The sequence below is a fragment of the Pelodiscus sinensis genome, chromosome 7 (assembly GCF_049634645.1).
Source record: "Pelodiscus sinensis isolate JC-2024 chromosome 7, ASM4963464v1, whole genome shotgun sequence".
In the NCBI taxonomy this organism is placed as follows: domain Eukaryota; kingdom Metazoa; phylum Chordata; order Testudines; family Trionychidae; genus Pelodiscus; species Pelodiscus sinensis.
This window is the reverse complement of record NC_134717.1, coordinates 53,870,352-53,892,749: the sequence shown is the minus strand read 5'-3', so window position 1 is coordinate 53,892,749 and position 22,398 is coordinate 53,870,352. Positions and strand designations below refer to the sequence as shown.

The following is a 22,398-nucleotide window of genomic DNA, read 5'->3' as shown; positions in this document are numbered from 1 at the left end:
TTCTTAAATGTTAAAAAAGGGTCCAGGAGGAATCCCAAGCTGCATATCTGTTCTTTCAGGGGGGTGTAATCCCATCTAGAACAGGTACCATGACACATTCCCAAAGAGATGGCTCCCTGATCCACAAGACCTCGTTAGTATAGAATGAAACAACAGGTGCAGGGAGTCAACCTAGAATGATATTTCCAGTATAAACGCTATCAGTAATTTGATAAACACTCATATTTGTTCAATGGGAAAGGTATAAATATCCAAGATACACTCTACAAAAGGAAAAAAGTGCTCTTAAAAAAGGAAAAAAGAAAAGATTGCTTTCTTACAGAAATTGGATACGGTTGTGATATGCCACCAGCCTTGGAATCATAGGCTTCATACTGAGGAGAATAATTCGGTATCTGGGAGATCAAAGTGAGAAACTCCATTATAAATGACATCAGGCAACACATACACTTCATATGGCATGCTGTAAGAGAAACTGCTCATTTAGGGAAGCTGTTTAGCAATGTTCTAAAACATACAATTCTGTACATGTTTCAAAAGTTATCTCAAATGAAAGCTTAAATAGCATTAGTTTTTGCACCCAGCCTGTTGGTCAGAATAACTATAACTGGCTGTACAGCTGATCCTATACTGTAATATAGATCTGCCTGATGTGAGTAAACTAACTGCCCTTCTTTATCCTCTCTGCTCTTATCCTCAGATGAGTTATCAGGTAACATCTTACCAGGAACATGGGTCACTCCTTTTGAGTTTCTTCCTGGGTTTTCTCCTGGAACCAATAGGTCCCATGCATTCAACTTGCTGCATATTAGTGTTTAGCTGTTACTAATCCACACATTTCAGAGTAATATGAACTGGAAAATATCCTTGTCCTTTCTTTCATCTCTTCGAACACCACACAATTGTAAAATGAAAGGTTTTCACACACCTCAAAACCAGGAATTGGTAATTCTCATAAAATGGGTCATAAATATGACAACTGGTGTAACCCACACAGTCAGGGCAAGTAGTCCACAATACCATGTAGTGGCACTTAGACCACTTACAGTGAGAGATGAGAATTACTGAGCTTTACAGCCTAAGCTGCTAGCCAGCTGGCTCTATAGTGCCAGCTGTAGCAGCTCCTACCCTAAGCTCTAAAGATGCCATGCTCAGTCCCACCTGCAGGCGGTTACACTGGTATATTGCTATTCTCCGTCCCTCTGGTTCCGTTTTAAGCATATAATGCTACACCACTCAAATATATTCATCAGTTTTGAGCCAGGGAAATAATATTAACATGTTTGGGACACACTAACATTGACATGAGTGGAAATTCTGAAGAAGCAGAAGGCTAGAACATGGCCCATAGGCTCTGGGTTAACGTAAATACCCTGGATTCAACATTACATTCAGCTTTCCAGAAACCTCTTAATGCAACTTCTGAAGATATTTAGTAAAATGGCTTGATTAACTCAGAATGAATGCAGAGTAAATATTTTTACTTGTGATCAAAAGGAAAAGTTTGCAAGAGGTGGGTGCATCCAGTAATTGACAATCCAGCACAGCCCAGACCCAGATCGTGCATTTGGATCAGTGCAACTGATATTTTTAATGTGAGCACAAGAGTCAACTCTTATGGATCTATTTACTAGATGACTGGATGACAAATCCTACCTATATTGTTAACGTATATGTGGACATTTCAGCACTGAAGGTAGCATTTTTTAATAGACTGTAATGTCATAGTGAGTCTACACTGCACTTGTAGCTTCAAATTGCATACCTTATTTCAAAATTTGGTACTGTCTACACAACACTCATTTTGAAATAAATCGCTATTCCAAAACATCCCTTACTGCTTGCAGAATAAGGTTTACAGAGACATCGGCCTGTTATATTTCAAAATAATGGGTGTGCTCAAAAGATGCAAAATAGCTATTTTGGGATATCAGAGGTATCCCGAAATAGCACTACAGTTTAGCGGTAGCCATAGTGTCTACTAAAATTGATAAAATTGATGCATGTCTCAGAAATTCTGACTTATCAAAGCAGTTCCTTTAAAAGCTAATTAAAGCTAAGGTGCCTTCTCTGATCTTTGGTTTGCCTGAAAAGGAGTAACGTGTACGGAGTTGCCTTCGAAAAGCTGGGCAGGCAATTCAAAGGCTACTATTGTTATATAACACAGTTTTGAATATTTTACTACTAATAAAACTAATATATAGCAATCTTTGTAAATCTGGATATGCCAAATTTCATGAAAAGATTGAATATAACCTTTCTATATTTTTTTTTACTTTACTTCAACTTCTGCAACAAAATTGGCTGTGCAAACCTTTTAGATAAATCCTTCTATGATACAATATGAACAAACCATTTCTGCTATGTCAGAAAATAGTACTGTAGGTGAAAAACACGACAATAATGTGGGTAAATTAATAAACTCTGTGAAATAGCTCTCTTTGGAGGCTTTATTCAATTATCATGCTAATCATATCTGGCTAATCATATCTGGTAGAGCTGATTGTAACTAAAGACTACATTTTAGGGGACAGGCTTCTAAGCTCACTTGTTTTAGTTACACTTCCATACTACTTCATGAACAAAAGCAGTGAACGAGGGTGGTGATTTTGAAAGACACAAATGGCAGTCAGGGGTTCAAATCCTCATCCGTATTTATATTATTTAGGAACTATTGTTATTTTAAGGAAAGATCTTATAATGTTCTCCAAGTGAGGGTCAGCAAATAGTTGAAGTGGAACAGTACTGAGGTTCAGAGTGCCGCTATATGGATCCTGGTTCGCCCTCCTTCCCAATCCCAAGTTAAATAATCAAATCCTGGGATGAAATTACTAAAGACAATAGAAGTTTTGCTATTGGCTGCACTGGGGCCAGAATTTCACCTCTAGAGTGAGTCTTTCTGAGTAGCAGATTGCTTTTCAGGCTGTGCCAGTTGCATTATGTTGGCTGGTGTTTTGAGGGTGGGAGGAAGCATCAAGATTTTTCCACTCCCATCCCCACCATCTGTACAGCCTATCTATGTCTGAGTAGAAGTATCAGCCTACCCAGAGCTATCCTTCCTGCTGTTCAGTGACCCATGATACAGGGAGGGTGCACAGTTTAATAAGTATATTTCCCTACCTGTGTGGACATGTAAGGACATGTTCAGTGTGTGAAAATTTCACCCTCAATGAGTATACACAACACTTTCAGAGTTAGATGGAATAATTATGACTTACTCCTTCAGAAGAGGGACAGGACTGACAGATCCCTGGCAGGCCAGGAGAGCCAGGACTGCCTGGTTGTCCAGGGGGACCAGGTGAACCATTTCTGCCAGGAGGCCCCTATGAAGTTCAAAATAAACAATAGTTAACAATGGTATTTGTCATTCAATGTGTTACTCTCTGGCACACTATGGACCAAATCATGCCCTTGCTGAAGTTAACAGGTGTAAAGTCTGGATGGGTACATGAATAGATACTTCACAATGTAAAAGTGATTTTTTCTATGACATTTAAACAAATTCAATTCAAATTAGTAGGAAGAGAAGATGAAGTACTAAAATACATACAAGGATAAAAATCGTTGTCTGTCAAACCTGACTGTATGTCACTTTGGTGTGTGCATGCTTCTAATATTCAAAATTAGATCGACAGCTCAGTATAAAAAGTAACACAGTTATTAAGGTACAGATGAATTCTTCCTACGGTGCAGAAACTTTTTCAAAAAGATTGCAAATGTATATACAGAAATCCACTGAATCTAATGGGATTATCCTGATTTTACATTATCAGCAGATTTTGAACAACAGAGTCCAATAAACATTAAGCCCAATCCTGCATTATGAAGACATCAAAGTGAGTTGAGGTTCCTCGCCAGCTTGCCTGTGACATTCAGCACTTGGCAGGACTAGGCCCTTTTGTAATTTTAATTTTTTTTTTAAGAATCTGATAGTACTTACAGGATCGCCTTTGGGACCTTGGCTGGTAAGTCCATTGGAATTAGAAGTGGGCTAGAATAACGAAACAAAAAATCACTAAGGAATCAAACCAAAAGTAGCAATAAAGTTCAGCATATTTGACAAGAAGGAAGAAATGTTTAAACAACAGTGGAATTATGGCAGTATTGTGCTAAATTGAGCATTTACAAATCAACTACCAAATAAAAACACTGAGTTGCACTGCCATGAAGCATTCCCAGTGGTCATTCTTGACACAAGAGCTTTGGGTGAAATACTGACCTATTGAAGTCAATAATATATTGACTGCAGCAGGGCCAGGATTTCATCCTGTGTGCTTTCACTGTGAGATGCAGAGGGAATACAATTCTTATTTCTTTTCCAATCCATTAAATTAAAAATATTAATGACTGAGGCAAATCTTTTGAGTCTCATTTCTCTTTAAAAAGTTACTTATTTGATTTTCAACACATAATTATCAATGACCCTCAATATCCTCCAATGGTGATTAAAGATTGTAGACTAGGTCTCTCTGGTAGTACTACTGCTAATTGTATTATGGATGTTGAGATAAATCTTAGACATTACGAGAGAAATTTCATTATGCCTCAACTTGACCCACAGTAGTCTGGTTCCCATTCTTCTGGCTAGACTTATGCATAGCACAGAAAGAGGGCTAATGGGATCTGCCAATATAGATCCCTGATGGTCTGAAGCAATGGAGCTAATCAAATAGGGTACAAACTTAGGAGCGTTACCGCAAAACTGCAAGTTTCCACTATTGGAGCCTAGAAAGAACTCATGGTAAGAAAATGGAAAGATGTGCAATTGCTGGAGCCAGGCATTCTTTAGACTTTTTAAGAGGGCCCAAGTTTAGAGGCAGTTTGAAATCTCATGATAAAGTTCAATGACATTTTTGCATTAGACATTTTCTTTCCTCACCCTTGAGCAAACCCACTTATTTTCATTGAGTTACATGAGTTGTGACCAAAGACACAATATGTCCCTAGATATTAAAATATTTTAATCTCCCTAATTTAATCTAAACTCACTAATCTATAATGATCATCCAAATGTTATGTATAATGAACCCTCAATAATTCATTTTACTAACATAAGGGCAGGTTGCTTTAATTCCTACTCAGGAAACACTTGATTGCATTCAGCAAGAATTTTTTTTGAGACAGAAACTGTGTAGGTTATAATATTATCTTCTAAGTATGAATTATTGATAAATTGAATAGGTAAGCCCTGATTCACCTCTCATTTGCACCAGTAAATCAGTGACAGCAGCTCTAAAGAAAATGAGAAAGCTGTACAATGGTATAAAATTGGCATGTGACGCAAATTAGGCATATAATATTTATATGGTGCTTTAAACAGGCTTGGCTTAGTTAGCTTGAAAATGTAGGCTGTGTTTGATTTCATGCATGTAAACTGCACGTTATGTCAGAAATGAATTTTTGGAAAACATCTGTGCTCTCAAAAGAATCTGAAGTCCTGTTTGATTTGAGTAAACACTAATGATAAAGAAATGGACCTGAATCACTGCTATGCATCTGATTACCACCACATGCTCTGAAGATTTCAGTCTGGATCGAAATCTGCACCTGAACTTTATATCTGGCAAGTGTTGAAGCTGAATTCTGGATCCCAGCAACACTGAGCTTTGGGACAGTTACAGCCCAAAGTCTGTGATTTTGAGCTATGATTTATGAGTACTGACTGCTCATTGCTTTTTTGAGCAGAATCTCCTACATTTATAAAATTAAACAAAATATTCTCATGAAAAAAGCCTTTCTTATGAGGTAACTGAGATGTCTTGCTTTCATCAGATGAATATATGGAAAGAACATATATTTCCACGGTAGTTTATCATTATTTCTGGTTCTAATTCTCTGCTAAATCAGGAAGTACAAAAATATAAGAAAATGAAAAGTAACAGGGAGAAAGGATTTTTTTTTGAACTTCATTAAAAGGTTGGTTAAATTTTAACAAAGGTTCAGCTTAGTTCTGATTTCATTCAAAGTAGCTTGCTACCTCCCCCTTAACACTTATCAGATATGAAAGGCTTTTAAATTGAATCAAGAGTAGTTAACAAACAATTGTATGGATGGACAAATGATTTGGGGAAATGTGGATCAAGGACAATTTGTGTTTACAAAGAAACCGTTCACACTTACTTTGACAGTAGGTGCTGTCTGTGGACAAATAGGGCAACATTCTCCAAACGGAATCTCTGGGTTGGGACACTCTAAATCCTCACCATCACAGATGATGTCATCACAGAGCACAGCCCCTGAGTCACATACACAGATTTGGCATGGCTCTGGTTTCCAAACATCCCTGTCAGCGTACATTTGCCCAAGATGTGTACATCCTAAAACTGGAAAAGCAATGAAAAAAATTGAAGATATGTAGCACTCATCAGCCCAATGCTCAGTAAAAAAAAATTAAAATGAGATGTTAAAAATGAAACTGAAAACTGAAGGCTTTATTTCAAACATGTCTCATTGATGACAAGGGACAAAATTCTCATCTTCGGCCACCATAAAATTCTGCTTGGGAACTGTAATGTCTGAACTGGATATCTAGGTGATAGTCCCACTGGTATCAGAGGAAGCTCTCTGGAGCCAATCCAAAGACACCTGAAATCATTCAGAGTCTATTGATTTCAGTAGACATTGGATCAGGTCCCACAGGCAGAACTGTGTAAACTGCTATAGAAGTCCACAGTACCATTGATAGGAGAATGTATCCAATGTGTTAAGCTAGTCACTGTAAGGCCTGCATGTACAGATGCATACACAAAGATTTACAGTAAAAAGAAAAAAAAAACAAGTCTTCATGCATGATAAAAATTACACAGACTGGTTTAACTCACTTGGTTCAGGATAGTTTTTAAAATGAATATCCATGTCTACTGCAGCAAATAAGTGAAAATTTATTTAGTTCCAGGAAAATTTGCATATGGAAAAGTATTCACTGAATAATTTCAAATAAGGTGTAATTTCAACACAACAAGCAATTTGCTCCTAAATATTTCACAGATACAAAAATAAATTAACTATCCATCTTGGAATCCCTATTTTCAATAACATTTTTCCATACTAACTTATCCCTCCAATTTTCATAAATCCAAACTAACCCCACATTACCATTTTAAATTTTCATCTATAAAATAAGATGTGTGTGTACATATAACTTTGCTAGAGTTCACTCCCTTGTTCTTCCTTACTTCTGTCCTGATCTCTCATTTCTGTCAGCCATGAAGTTCCTCTCCTCTTGCTTCCATCTTGTCGGCTCTAATACCCAAAGGAGTGAGTACACTGTTTTTCAGGTACACAATGTCACTTACAGGCTGTGCTGCTAACTTCACAGGATGGGGTGTATAGGTGGGAACCAAAATCTTCTGGGCTTGTTGAATGGGGAGCTATCACCTGAATCCTGCCTTATGTGCCTGGCAAATTTTTCAGTCAGAGCATTAGTGGTGCTCCTGTGCCCAGTAGAAGAGCACTGCCTTGTGGTTGAGTAGGAGCTCCTAGGGTGTGTCTAGACTACATGCCTCCTTCGACGGAGGCATGTAGATTAGCCAGATCGGAAGAGGGAAATGAAGCCGCGATTAAAATAATCGCGGCTTCATTTAAATTTAAATGGCTGCCCCGATCTGCCGATCAGCTGTTTGTCGGCAGATCGGGGGAGTCTGGACGCGATGCGCCGACAAAGAAGCCTTTCTTCATCGGCACAGGTAAACCTGGTTTCACGAGGCTTACCTGTGCCGATGAAGAAAGGCTTCTTTGTCGGCGCATCGCGTCCAGACTCCCCCGATCTGCCGACAAACAGCTGATCGGCAGATCAGGGCAGCCATTTAAATTTAAATGAAGCCGCGATTATTTTAATCGCGGCTTCATTTCCCTCTTCCGATCTGGCTAATCTACATGCCTCCGTCGAAGGAGGCATGTAGTGTAGACACACCCCTAGTCTCTTTGGCTATGTCTAGACTACATGGCTCTGTCAACGGAGCCATGTAAAATAGTTTATTTGGCACAGTCAAAGAAGCGGGGATTTAAATAATGCCCACTTCATTAAAATAAAAATGGCCGCCACACTGTGCCGACGTTCAGCTGATCCGACGCAGTCTAGATTTGCTGTGGTTGACAAGGGAAGCCTTTGTCGACCTCTCCGTATGCCTCATGAAATGTAGCAAGCATGTCCTACCACTGCTTGTGGGACAAGTCCATTTTTCAAGTCAATTATTCTCAACAGCTGTTACAAAATAGGGCCTTGTCTCAAAACACTATTTTTCATAATTATTAAAACACGGCTTTCATTTGTTCCAACATAAAATTAAATTGCATCCATGAAAATGAAAGAAATTCCAATTGTCTTATAAAATGACCGACATTGCTACATGGCAATAAATACACCTGATTTCACTAAACAGTCTTGTAGCACTGCCATTCTTTTATTTTACAGTAGATGGCATAATTTAACAGAAAGAAGAAGAAAATACACTGACATCTGGCTAGAAGGACTTTAATACTTGAGTCTAACATTCTGAATTTCATTAAACCAGTTAAGAAATAAGCTGAAAGACCTGCAGAACAAATCTTTGAGGCTTTTGGCAGAATGAAAGCATTAAATAGGTTTTCCAGGGGAAAATTACATCTGGGTTGATTTAGCCTGTTCAAGACACCCCCTCGATACTCAGATGTAGATCTGTGTGTCAGCATGTTATGACATAATGCATCACCCATATACATAAAGACTAAAAGACAGCTCCAGATACTTTGGAAAGCTGAACTGTATTAAAACATTTACAAGTGATGCACACAAATAATAGGGATATAAAAAAGGCTGACTCATTTAGTTCTAAGCTTGTGGCTAAAATAAGTATTTGCCTTAACCAGATATTCTTGCTGGCTCCTACTTGTCCATATAAGACTAAGATTTTATTAAGTATTGGGAATGAATAGCCAGTATCAAACATGATCTCAGTTTTCAAAGCACTAGTTGTAACAGCTTTAAACATCTTGTGTTCTTTGAGAATGACTGTGATGGCTTGCCAGCAATTGTGTAAATAAATAATAAGTCATTGAACATCTGCAAGACACTTTACAAAATATAAATGGTTTTCTGCTTGAAAATGTATGTACCTTTAGAGTTTTTGTACAATATTTCCTATATGTTTGGATCTTAACAATTTCTATACTTTGCAGTAGGTAGGATTTCTCCCAGAACTGAAACCAAACAACATGTTTTCCTGTCTCATGCATTGGTTCTGAGTTGGAGTCCAAAATTCCTATTGGCTAACCAGTTTAGCAGTAGGGTTCAGGCAGAACAGACAGTGTTGACAGGAAATATTTCATGTGTCTCTGAAAGACTCAATGTGGATGATATATGGATGTGTTCGGACAACCGCACTGGGAAAGTATAACATGGACATCCCATTGTGAAAGGAGAGCTGTGACATGGGATGTAATCCTGATTTCACTGAGGGGAATGGGGAATTCTGCTATTGAATTCAACAGCCTCAGAACTGGCCTGCCATATTGTTATTTTTGGCTTTATGTGTGTTCAGACACCATGATCATTAGCTAACCACATGTTAACCTGCAGACCTGGGTTGTCGGCAGGGGGGATTGAACTGGAAATCTTCAGGGCTAAAGCCATGAGCCTCTATCACATGAGCTAAAAGCTGACTAGCACTTAGCTAAGACTTTAGAGCAGACTCACTATCTCTTGTCAGTGCCTCTGGGTTACACACACACACATATATATATATATATATGAAAGAGGGGAAAAATCTACATTTAGTCTTCAAAAGCATGGACTTCCTCCTCTTTGGATAAGTGAAATCTACAGTAACTGCATTACTAGTGGGGTTTTCTACTTGTTTTCAAGTAGATAAGTTAGTAGAGGGTGAGTAAATCTGGAAAAACTGAGCAGGTGTGATTCCATCCATCTTCAATGCAAAAAACACAGCATGTTCTAAACATGGGTTATCTGATCTATGCTTTAGGCAATTTGGCATAGGCACCTGCTCTGTGGGTGCTCTGGGGCCTGAGCATCCATGCAGAAAAAGTAGCAGGTTTTCAGCACCCACCAGCAGCCAAGTGCCCCTCACTTCTCCCAGTTCCTTTTGCTCACCAGCATCCCTGCTGATCAATTCTACCCTGTCCTTCCCAGTAGCACCCATGCACCACAAACAGCTATTTTGTGATGTGCAAAAGGCTCAAGGAGTGAGAGGGAGGAGTGGGGAAGGGTTGTGTTCAGGGAGAAGATGGAAGGAGGCTGAGAAGAAACTGAATGAGGTCCAGGTGGGGGTGGAAGAGAGGGAGAAAAAGGTTGGGCGGGGTACAGATGGGGGCAGAGACTTGGGGGAAGGGATGGAGTGAGGACAGGCCCTGTAGCAAAGCAGGGGGAGGGGCTGAGCTCTCTCCAACTAGAGGGGAAGTCAGCACCTACTCAACTTGGTTTTAAAGGACCACAATTACCCAGCATCTCGGATTAACAGGTAAAGTTCAACCCCAGGTTCCCCTATACTCTTTAACACAAGCGCTGACCTGAGTGAAAAGCTGAGTCGCTGTATAACCGCAGCTGTTTTAATCTGAGTTATTTAAGGAGGATCAGCAAACCCCAGATACGGGGACACATTTTTTTTTTTTTTGGTAGTGAACACATACCTGTGGAGGCCAATCACCTATGTACACAAAGCCATTACCTTACATAAGGGATTTCAATGGGGGTGGGGAAACTAAATGTAAAAAGTCTATTCTGTTAGCCAAAGCTCCCAGAAATCAACAGAAGCCTTTCCTAGTGCCTTACGGGGAGAGACAGAACCCATTAAGTGAGTGAGGGAAGATTTACATAGCACCTCAAGGATTTAGGAGTACAAGCCCCTTTGATTTCAATGGGACTTTTTGCTCCAAAATTCCCTGAGTCTGATCCAAACCACACAGAAATTAAAGATAATCTCTCCAATGACTTCAATGGATTTTGCATCAGGGCCCTGTGGTGCTTCTGAAATATCTCTTTGAGTGTAATCTCTCTTTTCTTATTTCTTGCCTATTTGGTGACACTTACCCTAAAATCTACACATTATGATTAAATGTACACACTACATAAAGTAGCTTATTCTAAGAGTTCTTTTATTCTTTTAAAATACTCTATGTATTAGGTTTTTAATCAATGTAATCCAATGTTGATTGGAAATGTGGATAAAGTAGAAAGGATAGAAGTGGTTTAATATAGAGGAAAGATTGTGTAGCTCCTCCGGGTTCTGGAACAGATTTATGGGAACATTAATAAGGTTTACCATCCTAGCTTTTGAAACAACATTTCTTTCCTCTTACTGAATTAAAAAAGCAGAATGCCAAAATGCCTACCTTGCAGCAAATGGTATGGGCTCTTTGACTGTGATGATGATCATGTTTATAAGAAAAGCAAACATGCTCATTCCATACTAAGATCAGTAATGGAAACAAATGGGCTTTCATAATGAAGTCATTGGCTTGTGTGCTGTTTTTTTTTAGCTGTTCTGAACTTTGTGGAATTAGATAAGTGTGAAGTGTTTGAAATACTTTCTGCGTTGCAGGGCTTATAACTACAGATGGAGAAATAAGGTGAGATGTTTTAACTGATGGGATTTTTAAAAAAGACCTACAGACATTATTTCAACTGGTCTTCTGTAATTAATTTAATCCATTTTGCATAAGCCATATTTCTCCCAATTATACAGTTGCAGTGGGGACTGACTTCATAGAGGGGAAATGTTTAAAGCATAGTCTTGGGAATTAGGCATTGTAGATTCTGCCACAAACTGTGTGACCTGGAGCAATTTGGGCTGGAATTTTGAAGCATCTAAGATGTTAGCATGTCTTTCAATTCTGTAGGGTGTGTAGCACATAGATACATTTTTATATCTGCAATAGTAAATATAGACCTTCTGAGAGTTCACATAACAGAGTTCACATAAATCAGTTTTTGTTGTGAGAAGAACAAAGAATGGAACGCTTAATCCTTTGCAAGTAAGTCCAAGCATATTGCTTAAATTGCCTATTCAGTCCATTAAGCAGCCCTAAAGGGAATCATCCCAGTAGGGAAGAATAAGAAGAAAATCTGCAAACCATCTATAGACAGGAGACAGCATATATCCCTGACTAAGTCATGTGGGCACCTTGATTGCACCTTGTTTCCGCTTTTTTTTTTTTTTTGGAAGAGGCTTTTATGAAATTTGGCCATCTACTGTGGGCCAAATTTTGGGAAAAAAAACCATTTTTGGAAGATCCCTTCTTCCTTGAGGAATGAGGAAGACAGGGCTTCCGAAAAAGTGTGTCTGCTCTTCTGTAAAAAAAATGGAAGCGCAAACGTGTTTCTTGGACATGGAAAAGTTTTCTCTAGTATCCTGAGAAAACCCTGCAGTCTAGATGTACCCTGTGAGTAGAAGTTATATATTTTTTTATCCTTCAATACACTATTCCAGCACAGAGAAACAGGTGAGACAGAAGGTTGGGATTGGAGAAGAGCAAAAATATGTATGCTTACTTGACAGCTTTTTCCCTCCTTCCTACTGACCAAGGAAGATTCTTCCTACCAGTGAGGTCCAGGTTTAGGCCACTTTCAGTCTTTTAGATAGCAAAGTGCTTAAAATTGTAAGACAGTTAAATTAGAGGAACAATTTCTGAGAGTGCAAAACAGATGTTTTCAGAAAACTGATCTAAGTAGATGATATTAATAATAATGTTTCCATTGTCTCCATACTGTACCAGTTCCTCAGTAATTTGGGATCAGACTCTTCCACCCTCTTACAACCTGAGCAACATCATAATTCTGTAAGCAGTGCTGCTTATTGCAGTTGGAGTTTTCATAGAGTAAGGTACAACTTAATAAGAGTAAGAGAGGCAGAATCTGGTCCTAGATTAATAATGAGCTAGAATAGTATATAGTGAAAAACCCAACCTCCACAATATTGAAAGTTGCTATTTATAACCAATTCTCTTAATAGTGATCCTATGAACATCTAGCCTGTAGGAAGACTACAGGACTAGGCCTACAACTGGTATTTTTCCTCCCTTTCTCTCAGCTACTAAGAGTAATTACATCAAAAAGACATCTGTTTGATGACTAGAGTCCATCTGTGCCTGACCATTATTCCACATCTAAAGAAATAATAATCTTTTTACAACATAATCATCATTTCCAGAGCAATATGTTCTGATGTCCTCTTTAGTGCAACTTACTAGTCAACATTATTAGTTGATTTAGGGCCAGGTCATCCGCATATGGGAGAACCTCAAACACACCCACCAGGAAAGTCAATGAGGCTTATACTGTGTTCTTTCCTTAGAGAATCCGATTGGAATAGGAGGGAGGGTGTTAGCCGCTCCACAGAGTGGGAAGGAGGCTAAACTTGTAAGCATACAGTTGTCTTGAGACTCATGGGTTTGGAGGAGGGGGAGTATCTTAGAGCACTGACACAAAGACTGGACTTTTGGATGGAGGGCCAGTGCCTTCTTATTACTCTTGTGGATCTTCCAAAATAGTTCAGTGTAGACCTTTGTTGACGGATACCCTACCATGTGCTGTCCTAGTCTCTCACCTCACACATATATGCAAAGTGAAGAGGGGGAATGGTGCAAAATAGTGCTAATAATGCTGCTATACCCGCATGAGTTGGAGACAGGACCACAGGCCAGTGAAAAGAGGTACATAGCATCCCACTTCTATGCCCATGCACAGTTGAGACTAAAGGGCATCTATTTCTTCCGTGGGAAGAATTGCATTTCATGGAGCTACAGTTCTCCCTTATGTTCAGTTCCCTCCCATCTGTCTTTCCTCCCTTTCACATGACTTGATGGAAGAATCAGGCCCTTAACCATGGAAATGTTGTCAATTAAAGCTATTCTCTTTTCTCTTTGCTGATGGGTCTCAAAGGGCTGTGGTCCTCCTTTTGTTTGTTAGAAATTCAAGATATGTGTTATAATCACCAGATTGCAATTTGTTGCTCAGTAAAGTTTTAGAACGCCTTCATTCCTACTCTCAGATTATTGGCACTTTCATTACCCTTTTCAGTAGTCCTTGGATTAAGAACAATAAATCTTGTTCTTTATATTAACTAGACTAATGATGTCACTTGACTCACTGGTAATGTGGTCTAAAACAATTGTGTTCATATCATTATATTTAATCTAGACTTTTTAATGCCATCACCTGTTCCAGTCTTTCTTGCATTTTAACATCCATGGATGATGTTCATAATAAAACTTCTGATGCTCACTCAGCTATGTATGCGAGGCAAGACATCATTTTGAAGAAAGGACCACATTCTGCCTGTCATTTTAACACAACCCTCTCACTAGTTTCAAATGGGGACCACACTTCAAGATATTCCACTCACTTCTCATCTGATTATGGGGTAATCACAGAGAAATGACCATATTATGCCTTAATTCACAAAGTGAGCATTTCAAGCAAAAACTTATTTAATAAAAAGCTACTGATTTTTATACTGGTTGCATGCAGCAAATCAATTTTTACTAGGTTGCTCACAGAATTATTTTATCCATTCTTCCGAATTCCCTAATCCAATGTGATGAAATTAATTAATGGACACAGGGATTTGCTGGACTTTATCATAAGATATGCTAATGACTCTCTCTGATCATCATTAAGAGCTAAAAAGTGATACTTCTAACGCCTGGCTGTTACTGGGGAGAAGGCGTGGAAGGTGTTCTGGAGGAGCTAACCAAGGGTGATTTTGTAGAGCTTTCTTCTTCAGATTCCTGTCTGAATGGATTTAGGACAGGTATTAATAGTAATGTTCCTGTCTTTATAGCAGCAATAGGCCAGATTCCAGACAAGCACTACATATATCCCCTAATTTCTTATCCTTTATATAACCCCCAGAATGGAACATCATTCACCAAGGGACTGGTGTGAATATTGGGATTGATCTAAAGGTCAGGCCTAAAACTGATGTGATGGCAACTGATTTTATAGATCAGTGTTTGGCCTACTATACAGTGCTAGTTAAAAACAAGATTATGCTAATAGTGACAATACACTTTCGTAGTCCGGTGAAGGATTTTTTATTATTGTAATATGTAATATGAGGGATGGCAAAAAGGAAGGAGGAAATATACTAATCTTCTTTTCACTCTGCTACTAGAAAGATCATTCTAGAGTCCTGCTTATAGTACATATATGCAGATTTGATATTAATTGTTGGCCAAATCCTGAACACTTGAATGGAAGTTTTGCGAGTGAGGACTACTAGATTACCTACCATCAGTTTCCAAAATCCATTTTTCCATACCATCCCTCTTATGTATCTTCTCCATGCACTGAACTTTAAAGTTAATGAAAGTAAACATTCAGAGTCCTTAACAAAACAGGCCCTAAAATAATCCTCAGTTTTACCTCTTAATATGTATTAGTCTAGTAGAAAGCCTTTATATTGATGAACAATGGGAAGGTGCACATAGTTACTAAGAATAATTAAACTTGATCAGAATTTCACCCATCCAAAAAAAAAATATTATCTTCAAAATCAAAACTACCCATCTGGGACATTTAAAAAAGCTCCAGTAACTTTAAAAATGTATTTTATTATGATGCCAGAAATGGATAGGCCCTAATACTGCAAGGAAGTCTGTTCTTGTATTTTTCTGACCTGTCAAGAAGTAGGAAATTCTGGAAAGATTTTACAACAGGACATTTTTCTTGTGAATTGGAGAGAGAGAGCCTTAGTTCCCTCTAATTTCAAGGCATACTAAGGGCATGTCTACACTACAGAGAAAATCAACCCTCCAGAGATGGATCTTCTAGCTTTCGATTTAGCAGGTCTAATGTAGAGCTCTAAATCGAAACCTGAGGGTAGCCCCTGTCAATGTCCAGTACTCCTTGTTCTGCGAGATGGAGAGGTTTAAAAGCTTAAAACTGAACTTGTGAAAGAGAAATATTGCTTCCTTTTTTGTTGATTAGTTTTGCTGGTTGTAATTAAGCAATTTCTATAAGATAATTAAAATCCCAACTCAGACATAAAAAATACTTTTTCTCACCAAATAACAGGACTAAATATTTTATTTAGTGTCTGTAGCTAAGCTCTGCCTGGAAGAACCTAGCTTGGTTTAATGCTTCTCTCTGGAGATGTCAGCAAGTGGGAAATGTTCCAGTGCTGCATTGTACATATGGTAACACAATTTACAATTTCAGCTACAATGGGCAAATTCAGTCATAGTATAATTCTACCAACTTCAGTGAAGTATGTCGGAGATGAATAAATTAGAAGGTACAGATAATGGTACAGATAATAATTAAACATAATTATCTGTACCATTTCATTGGATTCAATGAATTTTCAAGGGTTGTAAGTCAGTTGACAATTTGGCCCTCATACTTTATATTCAAATGATGTATTCAAAAGAGATCCAGCACACTATCTATAGAAAGAAATGAAATCCGTGATTGCGAATATATTGCAAGTATTTGTAAGTCTTCAGAAATGTCAGAAGGTTAGTCAAAGATGTGATTCTGCACACATAGGACAGTGTCATTCTATCCTCATTTGTATAACAATTTGTGTTCATTAACCTGCCGCTATGCATATTTTACAGTCTTAGTGAATATGTATGGCAGTGTTTAAAATTTTCTCTTGAATCTTTTTTAGTCAGAATTAAATAGCTAGCCATAAAACTATGTTTTGGTTCACAACACTATCATGCCAAAATGATTAAGTGAACAGACCATTGTTGCTGTTTATTATAGTTGGCAAAGACATTTCCAAGTTTGGGACCATCAGTTAACTATTCATTTGCAACATTGTATTTCAGCTGCTGTCTTCTAAGTAATTCAAATTATTTTTCTTAACTAATACTTGTCCTAATACTACTAAAAGAGTACTTTGCAGAAAGCCTGGTATTCCTAGTAAGTTCTGAGAGGACATAAGCATTGCTGCTGACTTCAGTTCCTCTACAATTAAGGATGTTAGAAAAATGTGAATTCAAAGGCTAGACTAGTGAAAACTGGATAAGTGAAGATTGGCATAGAAACAAGCCTATAGCAACTTTGCTTTCTTTAGCCAATCTAACATAAAATGATACAGCTGGATTTGAATTTGTTGGTATTGATTATTTGATTCTTCCTAAAGAGGAGGTTAATATGCAGAGGACCAAACTGGCAGCATCAAAAGGACAGGTTGGTTAAAGTACTGTGCATAGATTTTACAAACATGTGAGCTAATTGCAATTACTATGCTCAAAGATCGGTAATGCCTAAAATAATAATCTTCTTGTTGCCTTTCAGGTGAGTATCCTTCCATGAAACAACTGAAATCACATTGAGGCAGTACAGAACCAAGCAGGACATCCTAACACAGATCACTAGACAAACAGTTAAAGAGAACCTCTCATTAACATCAACATGATCTCCCCAGGGCATAACTGCTGAGTTCACATGCATATAGTTCAAGGAAAACACTGGTGGAGTGATTCATTGTTTCTTTGATGTTCAATGTAATAGCTACGCCAAACAGCAAAATAACAAATAGGCATCCCTCCCATTTTTCTAATTAACTGTGTGCATGTGAACAACTGTTCCTATGTTTTTTTGAACAAAGAGCCACAATTTTGTTCACATTTCTATCAAAGAGAAAACGTCAGAAAAAAAATGGAAGAGGAAAATCAAGAGATAGTCACAAGAGAAGGACCAATAATGCACCCTCTTGTCAATGAGACTTTGACTCAGTGGGAACAAATTATGTCCCAGAGTGGAAGCTAAAAGCCCTGTGTTGCTAGGAGCAACAGTACATTACCAGAGAACATGGCTTCCAGCCACAGATCAGCCCTTAATATCTATTGGTGAAAAGAGGCATACATTGTCCCCTGTGATACCACATAGCACAGTATCTAAACCTGGATTAGCTGGCCATGGAAATATCACTTTAAGGAAGACAGACTCCTCTGAGAGTCAAAGCATCAACAACATCCTCCAGTTGCTGATATAGGGGACACTGATGGGGAACGGCAGCATGGCAGGTGGTTTCCAACTGCAGGACAGGCTTCTTTGGGCTGCTGGCAGCTGGATGCAAATGAGAGTAGCCCTTAACTTGCTCTAATGTATGCTTGGAGACCATCCTGGCACACAGCCTACTCAGGCCGTAAAGCTACATTAGCAGCCCACTTTTCTGTGCCCCTTTGGAAATAACTAAGGATTTAGGCCACAGTGCAGAAAGAGGGTGAATTTTACCTTAAAATAAACATAATTACCTTCAGGTGATATGCTGAGATTTTTTAAGGACTCACGTGTGATTCATTTACTGGAAAACCTCTCTTTATAGAGTATTTATGTGTGAAAGAAAGAGAAAATGCAGCTGGTATTACATTGCATGTTGTTTTTAGTCTCATTCTTCTATTTCTTTTACAAAACTACAGTGCTTGAGAAAAATCATGGAAAATGGAAGTGGTTTCTTAGCTAATCTGAAAAGAATCTCCTCTGATGTATTTTCACTAAACACAGCCAGAAGTCTCCAGTGTGTGAAGTTTACCCTAACTAAACTTAACAAATGATTGTTGTTTCACTCATTATATCATGTTTTCCATTGTCATTTTGACATGAAACTGGCAAAGTTTCCACCTCTGGAAACTTAGAGCCAGCAGGATTAGTACTGAAGTAGAAAAAGAACATGAGGGTGGATGGGAAAGAAAGAGGTTGGATTTTGTTTTAAGTGAGAAGAATTATGAAGTGAAGATAGCTGCTCTTATGAAACACTATGGGAAAATAATATTTGTTCTAAAAGATAAATTAATGTTTAGTCTCATGTACTGTAGCCTAAGGACTGCTCTAATTTATGTTCTTGCAGCAGTCTCCCCCTATGCATCATCCAGCAGCCAAGATGATGCAGATCAAGGAGTAACTATTAGCTCTTCTGGGAACAACTTCCATTCCCTTTATAACATCAGTGACCCAAATGAGACATGTACCAAGGGAAAAATAATTAAAAACTCCCACTCCTAAACTATGCAGTTTCAGATCCGGGAACACAGGAAGAGTCAGTTAGAAAACTCTGTGAAGATCCCCCCTCAGTGTTTACAGGAAAGCAGTTTACAGCAGTTTACAAGTGTTTACAGGAGCTCTATGTGGAGAGGGAAAAAAGGGAGATCTCCAAACACTACAGATTAAAAAAAAATCCATAGGCAGGGGAAGAGAAATACAACATCACTGGAGAAGATGCTGTTTTGCAGGGACAGCTGACCCATCCCTATTCTGCCTTGCTCCTATCCCCCCTACTAGCACAGTTCCTGAAGGAGAGGTGTGGTCTGTTACCTTGGGACTGCTCTGTAGCAGGATAGAGAGAAGAAACCCTGGGGATTATTGAGGTCTTAAGTAGCATTAATTCCAGTGCGAATTGTGGGTGGAAATCCTGAGTTAAGCATGGAACAGAGTAGCGAAGAATGACAGTGGTCCCCTTGCCTTACAATAATCTTGCACACTAAACTCTTTAGAACTCTTGCACAAAGAGCCAACCTAAGTATTTCAGTGTAGTTCTGGGAATGGGCACAATATCAGAGAAATAGTATCTCCTCCACTCTCTGAAAAGGATTTCACGTATGTTAAGCCCTCTTCATTTGTGTCAATGGAAGGGATTATACGGATGATACAATCATTGGGCTGAGAACAGAAATGCCAAGCCCATTGAAAAGGTGAGGGGGCTGGTTCTGGGCCCTCCCAGAAAGATGCATGCCTTGGGACCAAGGGATGGGCTGGGAGCTAACCTAACCCTACCAGCCGTTCTGTGATGCCTGAAACACGCGACAGGTGCTCCAGCAGTGACTGAAAAGCGTCTGAAGTTCTGGCCATGGTAGCAGCAGCAGCAGCCCGGAGCCCCAAGCCCTTTTAAATCACCAGGCCCCAGGGAAGCTGCCTCTTTTCCCCACCCCACTCCGCAATGGCCCTGTACAAACTGTATAATTCAACTGCATATCTGATTGTCAGGAATAGAAGACATATTATGATGATGAATGTCGGGAATGAGGGATAGATTGATGTAGTCCTTTTGCAACTAGTTTAAGGTAAATATTGTCATTAAAAATCTTGCATTTTAAAAAAATAAACTAGGTTACCTAAATCATGTTAGCTGCCAAAGATCAAAATCAGGAAGACCAGAATCAGTTTTTAAATGCTCTTTTAAGGCACTACTTAAGAAATAGACGCTGTCAAACAGAACATTTTGCCAGCTAGAATTGAAGTGCTTTTGAATATGACAGAACTAAATATGTTTTTCATTTGAATGTGGTATCCATTTAGATGCTTGTCAGATTATAGGTTTATAAACTTTCATAGAAGCTTTGGATAAGTAGGCATTAGATTATGTTTAATAATCCTCTTAGCTGAGACCAGGTTCTTGATTGAAGCCTCAGTCACCTAACATCTTGTAAGATATAATTTAGTAAGCCACCACCAGAAGGATAATGAATGGTAATGAGGTCAGGGCCACAGAGATGCCATGGAGCAAGTTTCAGACCGGACAGGACAAACATTGATGTTACTCTGTGAGGTCTTCACATCTTTAAAATCCATTTGCAGTTTCTAGGGACCACTGATGACACATTTTACTTGGCTATATCACATTCGATTCTGAGTTAATTGTGGAAATTCAGTCGAGTTACCTCAAGTACCGCCACAACCTATCTGACAATTCAGCATTGCCATTGAACTTCTAGTCACCCATGTCTTCCCTTTCCTATGTTTAAAGTCTGGAACAGCCCCTAGGTTTGAGTATATTGGTCTATGTGGTCATATGGACACATCTATTCATCATAAGGTTGGAAGAGTAATTTTCCCAAGCTGATTTGGGGAGGGGGGTGTTGGGATGCAATCATTTCATTGGCTGCTACAGTTGTTGTGTCAGTAGGTTAATGCTCAATCATAAGGTGAGATCCAAGAACAACAGTGTTCATGTTTCCTAACAGCCTGTGAAAACATGCCACACTTTTAGATACCACTAGTGGCAGCCTGAGCCTCGGTCTTCTCTGAGTAGATGCTGTTAAACCACAATGCAGTGTTAGAGATAGAAAGAACTAAAGTGTTCAAAAGCACGCATTAGTAGGTGATACCACAATGCTAGTTACAATCTACATCACCCTCCAACTGTGATTACATAGCATGTTCTCCAGATTATTAAAACAGATGTGTTCCAAGTTATTTATTGTATTTGTGATTAAATAGTGAGCCATAGCAAACTTTGATCCTATGTTAACATGAGGTAAGGTAGCCATGTCAGCATAGCACAGGAGGGAAAAAAAGGATGCTAGTTCTTGCTTTTTTTCCCTCCTCCACCAAGCAAACTGTTTAAAGACAATAGCCAAGAACTGAGTAAGGCTGGCAACAACTAATGTCTGGCAAGAGGTGGTAACATTTATCTGATTCAAGACCCAAAACTTCACCACAACTGGAAAATAACAGAGGAGCTGCATGTGATTTGGAACTCTGTGAGAAGGGTGGCTTTAATAGCTCTTACTCAAGTACTGAATCTGCTAACAATATTCTCTGCCAATGGACATCCTGCACCTCTGCCTCCACCCTTTGTAATGAAGCAATGAATGTTGCCAACTCTGCTGCCTTTACAAAAAAAAAAAAAAAAAAAAAAAAAAAAATCAGTCTGCTTAGCCTTGGTTTCAACTCAAAAACAAAACAGGGAAAATTATGAGAGACCAAATGTTTTCTCTCCCTTACGGCTAATATCTGTGTGATTTACATGGTGTTTATGAAATCTGTCACATTTGCAAAAACATGCACACTTGGCTGAAGGGCTGGATACCCCAACTTTAATGTAAGCTCTGATTTTCCCAACATAGAAGGTCATATGTTGCTTTTCCAAAACACCGTCTGAGAGGCACACATTGCTAAACCTTAATTTCAAACCCTACGTTTTAACCATGCATTAATTTAAAATTGGGTAGCCAATAAGCACAGTCTCGAACATCCAGGTGCCAGATGCATGTTACTATGTGTTCTACTCAGCACACTCTGCAGCATGTCAAGGTGCCTTTTTCTTTATCCACAATGTTTTGGGAGCTGGATCTAGTTGAGACATTAGTTAACAGAACCAAAATAGCATGTAAACTAGGTAATGGATGAAGGGTGGCTTTGTAGTATGCTCAGATTGATTGTGTCCCACAAGGCAGAATGTTATTGCTACTTAATGAAGATCACTAGACTAATTTTCTTACATACTATTGGCCTTCTCTTTCACTTGCCCAGCTAAGTAAAGAAACCAGACTCTTACTTGCACTTTTCTTTCCTTTTTGGTATGTTTTGGTGATCATTTCTTTCAAGTTCTCTGCACATTGGATAAGCTATTTTTAGTATATTTTCTTTGGCTACTAAACACCTGTACTGTAGCATTTGAATACCAAATATGCCACTGTATATAGTACAGAAATCTGTGGCTGTGCACTTAT

At 38.7% G+C, this 22,398-nt stretch overlaps 1 protein-coding gene across 1 annotated transcript in view; it reads right to left on the bottom strand.

The window, feature by feature from the left end:
• Window positions 1-22,398, bottom strand: part of COL3A1 (collagen type III alpha 1 chain) — a 74,405-nt gene that overhangs the window by 47,903 nt on the left and 4,104 nt on the right. The window contains exons 2-5 of the mRNA XM_075933792.1: window positions 6,121-6,323; window positions 3,941-3,991; window positions 3,219-3,323; window positions 321-395 (exon numbers count right to left, since the gene is read on the bottom strand). Coding sequence (XP_075789907.1) covers window positions 321-395; window positions 3,219-3,323; window positions 3,941-3,991; window positions 6,121-6,323 — 434 coding nt within the window. The remainder of the gene's footprint in view (window positions 1-320; window positions 396-3,218; window positions 3,324-3,940; window positions 3,992-6,120; window positions 6,324-22,398) is intronic.